The 12,489-nt window shown below is 49.5% G+C and overlaps 1 protein-coding gene across 1 annotated transcript in view; it reads left to right on the top strand.

Annotated features, from left to right (window-relative positions):
• The first annotated feature begins 1,360 nt into the window (after positions 1-1,360).
• The window catches only part of LOC308557598 (dual oxidase 2), a 34,956-nt gene continuing 23,827 nt past the window's right edge, over positions 1,361-12,489 (top strand). The window contains exons 1-7 of the mRNA XM_081138183.1: positions 1,361-1,776; positions 8,003-8,179; positions 8,509-8,566; positions 9,239-9,373; positions 9,626-9,839; positions 10,084-10,301; positions 11,004-12,154. Coding sequence (XP_080994309.1) covers positions 8,033-8,179; positions 8,509-8,566; positions 9,239-9,373; positions 9,626-9,839; positions 10,084-10,301; positions 11,004-11,260 — 1,029 coding nt within the window. The 5' untranslated portion in view covers positions 1,361-1,776; positions 8,003-8,032 and the 3' untranslated portion in view covers positions 11,261-12,154. Of the gene's footprint in view, positions 1,777-8,002; positions 8,180-8,508; positions 8,567-9,238; positions 9,374-9,625; positions 9,840-10,083; positions 10,302-11,003 lie in introns of the transcript that reaches the window.

Genomic DNA, 12,489 nt, shown 5'->3' with positions numbered 1-12,489 from the left:
CAACCTCGAAAGGAAGGCACAACTCAGGAAAGGGCTGCAAAGCCTCAGGGGGTGGCAGAACCAGGCCTGCCTCATTCTTGGGCCGACATGGCAACTTTTCCAGCCATGAAGTCCTGTGGGGAGCCGCTGTGGCCCCAGGCACAGAGGAGCTGCCTGGGTGAGCTGCAGATGTGCTCCCCTGCTCCTTGGGAGATGTGGGTGAGCTGCTGTGGCCCCAGGCACAGAGGAGCTGCCTGGGTGAGCTGCAGATCTGCTCTCCTGTTCCCTGACCCAAACCTTGAGGCACCAAGGTGATACTAATTTAGCTTGCGGCCATAAATTCTAGAAAGGCTTATTAGGAAGCTGGCCCCAGCCTGAAGGGTTAAGGGACAGTCAAGCCACATACCAAGCCAAGGACTCAATCCTCCCCAAAAAGTTCCCATTAGAAGCCAAGACAAAGGTAGTTACCAAGGTCTGAGCTCCTGCAGGACGCAGGATGTCTACGCTGAAGGTGTGTTTGTGCAGCCTGGAAAGAACTACTGTGTATCTCGCAAGGGGAAGGAATGCGGGGCGGGGTGCTATTCAGCAAAAACAACAGCGCAGGTAAAAACTAAGCTTGGAAAATAAACTCGAGGCTGCAGCAGTCGTGAGCTGCAGTCCTCCTGATCCCATCTTTTTTGTGTCTGTCTTTTCTCTATCCTCACCGCTTCCTCAGGACCATTTGACTCTGCCAGCGGGCTCCGGCAAAGTCCCACAGTGGTGATTCTGGGGTGAGGAAAGATGAATCAAGGCCCTAGGGATTCCAACTTGGTCCCAAGGGAAGAGACTGAAGAGGAAAGCCTGGTCTCTAGAAGTCTCCAAATTCCCTCCCTGGCATGATGTGCTGGTGCCAGGAGGAGCTCCAGAGAGATTCCCCCAGGCCCAAGCAAACCAGGCCTTCCAACATCCCAGATCCCAAAGCATCCCGTCTTCCGAAACCTTGGTGGGGTGGAGGATAGGCCCTAACAGGGGCCCACTGTAGCCTCAGGCTAGGAAGGGAGGCGCAGGAGGGTCAGGCTGAATTCCCCTTCCCTCAAAAACGTGGCGGAGCTGGGGCACACTCTGCAGCAGTCGAGCCGCTGGAGCTCCTCCCCGCCCTGCCTCCCCAGCGCCCAGATCCGCGGCGCAGAGAAGCCCTCGGGGACCTGACCTGCGGCTGCGGCGTCCCGGGAGCAGGGACTGCGACGTGGCTCCCGCCAGGCTCGAAGCTGCGCCCGCGACGGCCGCTCGGGTCCAGCTCCCTCTCCAGTTCTGCGCCCGGGCGGGCGCGGCTGGGGGTGAAGAGGAGGTGGCGCGCCCCATTTCTACAGCGGGGCGGGGCGGGGCGGAGTGGGGCAGGATCGAAGCCGGCGTTCCGGGGACCCGCCGAGGTGCTCCCAGGGGAACCGAGCGCGCAAGGTGAGGTGCCACGCGCTCTGCGGACGCAGGTGGAGGGAAAGTTCCGGTCCGTGGCTAGGGCTCTGCTGGTGCGGCCACGTGGAGAGCGAAAAGGGCAAGTCCGCTTCCACCGGTCTGTTGAGGCTGGGAGTGGAAGGAAGACGGAGGGAGTGTGGGGTGTGGGGGGACCGAGAGGCGCTCCCCAGATACTCTCCACGCCGTTGGTTCTGGGCTGTAAGACCAAGACCCGAAGACCTTGGCCAGGCGTCAAAGCAAAGAGCCCACCCTCAGACTCAGTGGGAGACCCCCGGGGAGTTCATCGGGAGATCGCGGAGGTCTCACCGCACCCGCGCCCCGCCGCACCCTCGACTGCTTCGCTAGGTTTGTGCGGGAGCTGCCCAGGGTGTTGGGCACGGGAGGGGGGGGAGTCTGAGGGATGGCCGCGGAGGAGACTGGCATCGACCCGTCTCCGTGCCAGGCTGGGGTGCAATCTGAGAAGGTCGAGGGTAACTTAGAGTGGGAGGTGGAGAAGCACCCGGGACCCGGGTTGTCCCGTCATAGCTTGGTCCCTAAGTGAATGAGAAGAGTGGAGGACGAGAGAGAGGGCGCGCGCGCCTTCGTGACGGAACCAGGACCCGGTCCCCTGATTCCACAAGGAGGAGGCCAGTTGGGTGAGCTGCCGCGCACGCATTGTTTGGAAGAAGTGAAAGTGGGGAACCTTGAGTGGTCGGGGTGTGGCTGCCGGGTAGGTGCCGTGGGGGGGGGGGGGGTTGGAGGGGTCCTGGAAGTGCCGCCCTCCCCAGGGCCCCTAGGGGCGCACTTCTTGTGTCCAGCCTGATCAAAATCAGATCAAAGAAAAAGTTCGGTAAGAAACTAAGAGGAGGCAAGAAAAACCTCGTAAGGCCATAAACGCCACAAGGCTCATGGGCGTCCAATCCTTACCCCGGCTTAGCTGGATTCTGGATAGTTCGGTTTGTATGATTCAGCACCCCTGGGATCCTTACTTACCTCAGCCCTTACTGGAGATTCTTGCCTCCACCTACTTTTCAGATCTTGTTCTGAATCTCCACTTAATTTTTCCTTTAGTGCAACAACGCACATACACATGCCCACAGGAGAGGCGGGGACAGGAGTTTCTGACAGGGTCCCCTTAGCCAGCCAGGGCTGTAAACTTTTAATGAGATCAACTCCAATCAGAGAAATAAAACATCAGTCACATTCTAGTAGCTGTGTATCACCATCCAGAGCTCTTGGCAACTCCAGGCCTGTGACCCACTCCCCTTTGTTGAGAGTATTAATATTCCTTACTCTATGGGTTCTGGGGATGGGGGGAGGTGGGCAGGAGATTTCAAGCAGAAATTCCTGTCAAGCTATAAGGCCACAGAGCAGTAAGAAAGTGCACAAGAACTTTGGCTGCTGAAGACTGTAGCTTGTACTAGGATGCATTTTCTTAAAGATAGAAACTATTTCTTGCCCCCCACCTACATACATGGGAGCCCCATTTCATCCTATGGTAGGTAGGATTGGGCAACTCTGTCTGGAATGCAACTTAGTATGAAAATGTGTCAGTATTTTAAGGGACTTCAGAAAGGGAAAAGGTGTTCCTCACCTTTCCAGGTAAGGTGATAAAGGAGGGCCCCAAAGTGTGAGTATTGGCCTGCCCCAGTGAGAAAGCATCCCAGTTTTGTCACAGGGTCCTCTGATGCAGGGTTTTTGTGTTTAGATGTCTGTTACTGAGAACTCCTTCCTTCTTGTGCCTGTATTTCTGTTTATATGAACTTGTCGGTGTGTGTCTGTATCTAGTGCTTGTTAATATCAACATACATTGTGTATATATCCCAATCATAGTGGTGAGCTCAGGGAGAAGTGGGTCAAGTAAAGACTGGCATGAGATTTTTCTCAGATTAGAAGAAATTCTACTATCAGACCCTCCTTGGCAAACCAGGGAGGAAGGTGTTCCTGAGGGAAACTACAAGCTTCATAGGAAAAGCAGGATTGCTGAATGTGGGGACTTTTCATTTTAATCCCACCTCTTCATGCAGAAGGCCTGTTAGCTTAGTAATTACAATCAAATTAAGGTCAGGTCATGAAAAATTAACTTTAAACTTGGCAATGTAGATTAGGAAGACCTAATTCGTTAAGTTGAACAGGAAGAAATTAATCAAGGCAAATTTCACTCACCAGCTATCTTTTTTGCTTTAGTCATCTTTAATAAACATTTTGGAAAACTGGAAATAAGTTAACATTGTTCTTCTGTCCTTAAGATACAAAAAGCCTTTTGTTAGTGTTTCTTTGAAGAACCATGCTAATAGAGATGAGCCATTCTTGTAAAATATTTTATAACCTCCCTTTCAAATAAATGCAGGAATAATGTGACCCTCACCAAAATGCATTACACTATTATTTGCTTATACTGCAAATATTTGTTTTTGAAGTTCCAGAATGTAACATGTATTCTTACTATTAGCAAACTTGCTTCATTTTCCTCTTACTAACCAAGATAGTCTACATCTTATAGACTTTCTTAAAAAAATAACTTTTCATCGAAATTATAACAGCTTCACTCTAGGCATCACAAATTTAAAATTCTTAGACCAATATACATCTGCTTAAAATAAATATCATTATCAAATATTTTACAAAATAATTTATTCCATAAATTCTTAGTTACTCATATTCAGCTAGAGTTAAAACGTGTGTTTCAGATTCAATTAAACATGAACATTCATGGTTTGGAGAATCCAACCATTGGAAGAGACTTTCTGAAAATTTTATGAAAGCGTTAAAAATTGACAGGTTGGTTAAATCCCTTCCTGACCAGTCCTTAGCCCTGTATTGGGGATAACTCAAGTCAATGTTGAATGACAGTCTAGTCTAGGGCAATGAGAGAGGATAGCTCCCTCTTGTGTTCCAAATAGAAGATGCTACCTGCATGGAGAAGAACCCATTCATATATTCATTCATTTGATCCACAGAGTGATTAGCATATGCTATGTGCAGGAGATGCAAAGATGGAATAAGGAGATCAGAAGCTAAAGGGGAGAGAGATGTTCAAACAATTAGACCATCAGGTGATTATTGGGATCATGGGGGTATGTTCAAAATGCAATCAGAGCATTAGAGGTAGGGACATCCACATAGACCTGATGGCATCAGAGGAAACTTCACAGAGGAGTTAACACAAGCTGAGACTTGAAGAGTGAAAAAGAGTTTACCAAGAAGATAAGAGTATTTCAGGCAGAGGAAATAGCATATACAAAGGCACGAAAGCTTGAAAGAGTTTGTCAGATTCTGGGAGAGGCAGTAGTCCAGTGTGGCTAGAGGTTAGGCTGTGCAAAAGATGGAGATGGAAGAGTAGGTGAGACCAGACTACAAAGGACTTCCTATGTGATGTTGAAAAGACTAGATTTTACCCAGAGCAAAAAAATGAAATAATTATACTTGTTAGAAAAATTGTTTCAACACCAGGCAAGACAGGATGAGGCTGAATGAGGGCAGAGGCAGTAGGGAAGGAAATGCATGGATGGTTTCAAGAAATATTTTAGTAGTAAGATATTCCAGGTCCCTGGCTTATTTGATTAATGGAGTGGTGACCAAAAAAATCAAAAGCAAAATAGAGACAGTGAATTCAGTTTGGGACCTGTTAAATTTTCTTTTCTTTTTTTTAAAAATGTCTTTATTGATTTCAGAGAGAGGGAGAGAGAGAGAGAAACATCAATGATGAGAGTCATTGATCGGCTGCTTCCTGCATGCCCCCCCCACTGGGGATGGAGCCCGCAACCCAAACATTTGCCCTGACCGGGAATGGAACCACGATCTCCTAGATCATAGGTCGATGTTCACCCGCTGAGCCATGCCGGCCAGGCAGGGTCCTGTTAAATTTGAGGCATCCATGGAGCATCCAAGTGAAAATGCCCATGGGGTAACTGACCCTTTTGTGTTTGGAGCCCAGGTAGGAAGTCTACCTGGAAACATAGATTTGAGAAGCATAAGCTATGGGAATGGATGAGCTTGCCCAGGGAATCAGGAAGAGTGCTAAAATAAGAAAGTGAAGACAGAATACTGGAGAGCATAAACATTTAAGAGGGAGAAACAACTAGCAAAGTTCTGAGGAGCCACAGAAGAAAAAGCCAAAGGCAGGAGACCCAGGAGAACATAGTGTCATGGAGGTCCAAGGAGGAAATGTTTGAAGAAAGAGGGAATGGTCCACAGTCAGATACTACAGCGAGGTCAAGAAAGATGAAGAGTGAAAACTTCCTTTTGGATTTAGCACTGGGTGACCTAATGGAGAAGTTGGGGATAGAGAGAAGCCAGATTGCAATGAGCTGAGGAGATAAAGCAGTGGAAATACCAACATAGCCTGGCTGTACAAGGGAGAGAATGGGATAAGATGCTAGCTGGCGGGGACCCAGAGGTCAATGGAGAGAGTCCTTTTTCTTTGGGTTCTTAAGATGGGAGACCTTTAAGCATATCCTTGAGAGAAGGAGCCAGCAGAGAAAGAGAAGCTGCAAGGTGGCAAAGAGAAAGGGGGATAACTGATGAGAAAGATGGTGGTGAAGGCAGGCTGGATTGGTGTCAGAGCCCAGAAGAAAACAAGATGCTCCTTCCTCCAGGATGGGAGAGTTGACAGTTAAGAAAATATCCAGCCTAGAAGGAGAGGGGAAGGCTGGGAGCTATGATGTTTTGTAGGAGAATCGCAGTATTTAGAACTAGTAGAAGGGACCCGCAAATCATCATATCTAATTGCAGATAAGGAAACCAAGGACCAGGGAAGCTGTCATTTGCCCTCCTAATGTTAAATTATTTGTTGAAGAACTGGAACCAGACCCAGAACTGTTTGCAGCCCAGTTCTCTTCAAGAAGGACTGGAGATAAATGGAATAATGAAATGCCCCCTCCTACCCAAGCTGGTAGCTTCCATTTATTGATATTCCATTCCAGGTACTATTCTTAGCACTTTACATACACAGTCTCATTTCATACTCACAGTGACCCTATGAGGTAAACATTATCATCACCATTTAAAAAAATATATCTTTACTGATTTCAGAGAGAGGAAGGGAGAGGGACAGAGAGAAATAAAAACATCAATGATGAGAGTCATTGACCGGCTGCCTCCTGCACGCCCCAGACTGGGGATCAAGCCCCCAACCCAGGTATGTGCCCTGATCAGAAATCGATCTGCAATCTTCTGGATCCTAAGTCAGTGCTCAACTGCTGAGCCACGCCCAGCTGGTTGAGCACATCATCATTTTTTAATAAAGCTCTCTGTAGAGGTCAAGTAACTTGCAAGAGACAGAGGTGGAAATCAAACACACAGCTACTTAACTCTGAAATCAAACACACAGCTACTTAATTCTTTCACTACATCACTTAACAAGACACTACCTCTTCAGACTATAAAGCATGGAGCATCCTGGGCAAACCAAGGCCCCAGTATAGATCACACCCAGGGAAAAGAGCAGAGCTGGAGTCACTAATTGTAAAATGTATTTTTTTTCTCACATTTTTGACATTTCTGAAATTAAGGTGTATCTTACCAGCAGTGGCTGTCATAGTTTAATTTGTGGTTTCTTTCTTTCTTTCCTTCTTTCTTTCTTTCTTTCTTTCTTTCTTTCTTTCTTTCTTTCTTTCTTTCTTTCTCTCTCTCTCTCTCTCTCTCCCTCCCTCCCTCCCTCCCTCCCTCCCTCCCTCTCTCTCTCTCTCTCTCCTCTTTCTTTCTTTTACATAAAATAAGAGCTTGTCTTGTAATCCATTCTGTCTAGATTTTACAAAACACAGTATCTGTCTGCAAAGGGACAAACTAGAGTCAATCTAGCTCTGAGATCAGGGAACAAGCAGAGAAGAGCTGAGCCAGTGTTTAAGCTGAAATGAGGCCTGGGAATTTAAGTCAAGGAGGAAGGCTGTGGTTGACGATGTGTGCGGTAGAAGGACATCTGGCCCCGGCGCCATGCTTGGTGGAGAGCAGGTGCTCCTTCAGTGCTTATTGAGGTGAACTCAATTCAGCTCAATTGTTCTGGAGTTGCCAGAGCAGGAGCCAGGCACTTGAGAAAGCTGGACAGACCAGTGTGGACAGTGCCACGTATGGAAATCAGCCTTCTGATGATGTAGTTGGATCATATACTTAGCAGAGCTGTCTGGCCTTTGTTCCTTTGGGGACTGAGGAGGAAAGCCAACCTTTTTGTAATCTGTACTATCTTTCATCCTTATGCTTTCACTTGATAGTAAATGTAGCTCTTTTTATGTTCTACAATCTGTCTGCTTGTGCTGGAGGCCTGAGGGAGATAAAAAAAAAAATTATATTTCTTAAGACAGTCCCAAAGGAAGCAGAGAAGTCTCCAGGGTAGTGGTGGCACTGATTTAGGGGACCTGGAGGTTAGGAAGGGAGCATGGGGCCACAGAGACCGATTGCCAAGACCCTCATTTTCTCACAGCCAAAACGTGGGAAGATGGATGGCTCAGGGGCAGTGGAATGGCAGTTAACAGTGGAGTCTGGTGAGCTCCAGAGAAGAGGGGCCTGATCTCATTTATTCTCAGGTGTATCTCCAGAGCCAAGAACAGTACCTGGCACCCAGGGCACTCAATAAATATCTATTCCTGTTGTACAGCATCTGCCTCCCCTGCACACACCTCCAAAAATGGCTGCTTTTGGACAGACATTCCCCTTCTATGCTGGCCCCAAGCCAACCTTCCCGATGGACACCACCTTGGCCATCATAGTCACCATCTTTCTGACTGCACTTGTCACTTTCATCATCATCCTACCTGGCATTCGGGGCAAAATGGTAAGAAACAAACCCAGCCCTGGGGTTCCCACCCCCAGAGGGGGCCATACTCTCTCACCACAAGCAGACTCAGGAAAGAGGCTCCAGTCCTGAGAAAGCAACACCCTACCCCCCAGCAGAGAGCCCTCCCACTCATTGATTCAACAGATGATTATTGAGTACCTGTTATGTGCCAGGCACTCTGATCTCAATTGACCGAGTGACGCCAAGGCTGGAAAGAGGGAGGGTGGACTTGGAAGGAGGACACTCCCCATAACAGGGGGAGTGGGTTTAGGAAGAGGAGTGGGTTTAGGGTCCTTCCTAAACCCACTCCCCCTGTTATGGCTCAGAGGCTGTTCTGGCTGTTGCGGGTGGTGACCAGCTTATTCATCGGGGCTGTGATCCTGGGTGAGTTTGAAGCACAGCTGTCTCAGGCAGTGCCTCCGTCCCACCTGGCTCCCTTAGTGGCTGGTCTGGCCTCTCCTTGTTTCCCCACAGCAGCCTCCGCTTCAGGGTGGCCTTCCAGACCCTGCCCACATGCCTCCCTCATTGTGACTGTATCTCCTCACTTTTACCCTTGCTCAGAGGGGTGCAGGCCCTGGGAAACTGACCTGGATGCATCTCTCCAGCCTTCCTAACCTTTTTATTCAGAGGAAAGAAGGTCAAAATGAATCTGTGGGGAGAGGGCTTTTGGAGAATAGAGGGAGGGCTGCCTGCTTTGCTTTGAGAGTTAGGCAAATAGGAGAAATGAAAAGTCTCTAAGTTGAAGCTGTGTTTGCCCAGCATGGTTTGTTATGTTAATGTTTTCCTCCTCAAGCTGCCTGAGTAGCTCTCCCTAAATGGGGAAAGGAAGCCAAGCATGGGTAAGAGGATCATGACCAAAGGAAATCTAGGATTCTGACTCATTTGTTCATCTTACACATTGTTGGCAAACCAACCATGAGCCAGACCCTAGGCTAGTTAATGGATATACAATTACGAGCAAAACAGACATGGTCCCCTTGTAGCTCTCCCTCTGACTCTAACTCAGCAATGCCCAGAACTCCCTGAGTTCCCGTATGTCCAACTCCCCAACCCTAGCTGTGAATTTCAGTTCTGAGTGGTCTGTGGCCCAGGTCAGCACCAACACGTCATACAAGGCCTTCAGTTCCCAGTGGATCAGCGCTGACGTTGGGCTCCAGGTTGGGCTGGGAGGAGTCAACATCACGCTCACAGGTGAGAGAGGTTCTCTTACTGGTGAGGGAGGGGAAAGCTCCACTCTGTGTCTTTGGGCTCTAGTTTGGTATGGTGTAAAGAGCTACAAGATAGAGGGATGGTAGGAGGGGGAATTCTAAGGTCTTGAAAGCTGCTTTCTCTCCATTGAGACCAGCTCCTGTCCCTCTGCCCATTGCGGTGAGCCTGTTACCCACCCAAATACCCCACTCTGGCCCTTGGGTCCCTGCTGAGTACAGCTGCCCCATTTCCCAGGGACCCCAGTGCAGCAGTTGAATGAGACCATCAATTACAATGAGGAGTTCACCTGGCGCCTAGGGAAGAACTATGCTGAGGAGTATTCAAGAGCCCTGGAGAAGGGGCTGCCAGACCCTGTGCTCTACCTGGCTGAGAAGTTCACCCAGACCAGCCCATGTGGCCTGCATGACCAGTACCGCCTGGCAGGACACTACACCTCGGCCATTCTGTGGTGAGGATGGAATGGGGCCCTGTTAGCCTAGACCCAGGAACAGGGTTTCTAGCCATCTCTCCTCCTCTCACGGGAAGACCCCTACGAAGCGGGCTGACACCAGTCACCACAGTCCTCAGTTGGGAAGCCCAAAGCAGAAATCCCTACCTCACACCTTGGGGGATCCTTGGGTCCCTGAGCCTCCACTTGGAGACCTCCAGGTAGAGGCACCTGGGCCAGCCTTCACAGGGTGCTGGCCCTCCAGGGTGGCATTCCTCTGCTGGCTGCTGGCCAACGTGATGCTGTCCATGCCTGTGCTGGTCTACGGTTGCTACATGCTGCTTGCCACGGGCATCTTCCAGCTGTTGGGACTGCTCTTCTTCTCCATGGCCACGTCACTCACCCCACCCTGTCCTCTGCGCCTGGGCACCGCTGCACTACACTTTCACCATGGGCCTGCCTTCTGGATCACTCTGACCACAGGTGAGGCCCACCATGGAGACAGGCACTGGAGAGCTCAGGGCCAGGGAGAGAGGGTCAGAGACCATGAGGTTGGTGGGGTTGAGGGGCTGGGGGCCAGGATGCCTTCTTTAAAGCCCCATGCCTTTTATATCCCTCATCTCTGGGTTTTCTCTCCCCAGTTCCATTCCCCCTCTCTTTTTGTATATGCCTATTCCCCTGTGTCTTCTCTCTTTCTCTGTCATGTTCCTCATCCCCTAACTCTCTCTTCAGCCAACACTTTCCCAAATCTTTGCATCTCATGTCTCCTCCCACTTCCCCCAAACACTCTTCTCTGTGTCGCCCATTCCTAGAACCCTTCTCTGTTCCTGCCTCACATAGCCTTCAAGCAGTTTTAATGTCTTCTCCTGTCCCACTGCATCTGTCCCTCATGCCCCTTCCCATGCCTCCTCCTTTGTGCCCTGCCCTTCCCTCAGGGTTTTTCTGTTTTCATTCTCTCTCTCCCCCCTCCCTCCCCCTCCCCCCTCCCTCCCTCCCTTCCCCCTCTCTCCTGGGATGTAATTGAAAGAGTATTGGACTTAGAGTCCAAAACACAACCATCTCCCTGAGCCCAAGATGCCTTGAAGTGTGGATGCCAGGCCTCCCTTAGAGTTGTTCTGATGCTCTTAGGAGAAAATGTCCTTGGGAGGGTGTCACTAAGCAAGACACCTATTGCCTCATTCCCAGGATTGCTTTGTGTGCTGCTGGGCCTGGCCATGGTGGTGGCCCACAGGATGCAGCCACACAGACTGAAGGCATTCTTCAATCTGAGTGTCGGGGAGGACCCTGGGCTGGAGTGGAATCCTGAAGAAGGAGGACTCCTGAGTCCCCGATACCAGTCCACAGCTGAGAGTTCTGAGCCCCAAGACATTCCTCTGTCAGAGGCTTCCTCCCAGGCATGCTGTAAGGAGGAGCACCCCAGAGTACCTGACCCTGCCCTATAAGGTTCCCCTTCCTGGTGGCTACCCAGACTTCCAATCTGGTTCCAAACCTCCTTTGAGCCCCATAAAGCCACAAGAACTGCCCACAGGATGGGATGTCAGCCCTCCAGACCCTGTCTTTATGTGGAGTAGAAAAAGGAGACTCTATCAATGTTAACAAAACAAAACACCTAAGGTGTTGAACAGAAGTTGGGACTGCCCATAAACCCTGTCGCAATGGTAAGACCAAATGTTTCCACACAGCACCTCTGCCTTTCTTTAATGCTTTGCCTGTTTGAGTTTCCATTTATTGAAACCTAGCCTCACCCACACAATGATGTGGGGCGGGGCCCAGTTGCAGTGTGGTTCTGTGGTCCCTCTCATCCCTCTACACCTCTTGTTTTCAGTTTTCCTGGGTCCCCTTTGTTCTTCATTTACTTCCCCAGTTTGTGTGACCTCTTGGTACAATGAAAGAGAGCACTCAGAGGGAGAAGAAACCAAACGTATCACCCCAGGTCTAATATTAATCAACTGTACCACATTCTCTTTGAGCTTCAGTTCTCTAATTTGCCAAATAAAATTGTAAGATTTGCCAAGGACCTAACAAAACAAAAATCCCAGGATTTAACTTTTTATGCCTTGCTGACATCTACCTTGAGCCTCAGGCACCATTCTGTAGTGAATAAACTGGAGTTTGTTGCCCACTTGGGTGACTCAGGGGTTGAGCATCAACCTATGATCCAGAAGATCGCAGTTTGATTCCAGTCAGGACACATGTGGGACACACACACACACACACACACACACACACACACACACACCACAGACACCTGCAGGAGGCAGCCAATCAACGACTCTTATCCATGTTTCTCTCTCCTTCTCCCTTCCTTTCTCAGAAATCAATAAAAACATATTTTTAAAAAACAAAACCAAACGAGTTTGTGAATAAACTCCAAAACGCAGGGGAGGGAGATCCCACTGGGTAGGCCAGCGGGAGGGTGAGCTGCCTGGTCTTCACCTGGGACAGCTCAGGAAGAGGCTATGCTGGCTCCGGTTGGTTCCCCTTTGAGCTCACTAGAGGGAGTCTGTCTTCCAGATCTTTTCCCGGATTACTTTGGATTCTCCAGACTGAGAGAATCCAGGTTCGTAGCTAAGCAAAGAGAATGTTCTATGGCCGCCTCCAGCCCAGTGAAGTCTCCCGAAGGCGCGTGTACCCCAAAAGCCTGAAGAAGCCATGGAAATTAATGGAGAAA

Source organism: Miniopterus schreibersii (assembly GCF_964146895.1).
Source record: "Miniopterus schreibersii genome assembly, chromosome: 1".
NCBI lineage: Eukaryota > Metazoa > Chordata > Mammalia > Chiroptera > Miniopteridae > Miniopterus > Miniopterus schreibersii.
This window is presented reverse-complemented; position numbering and strand designations above follow the sequence as displayed.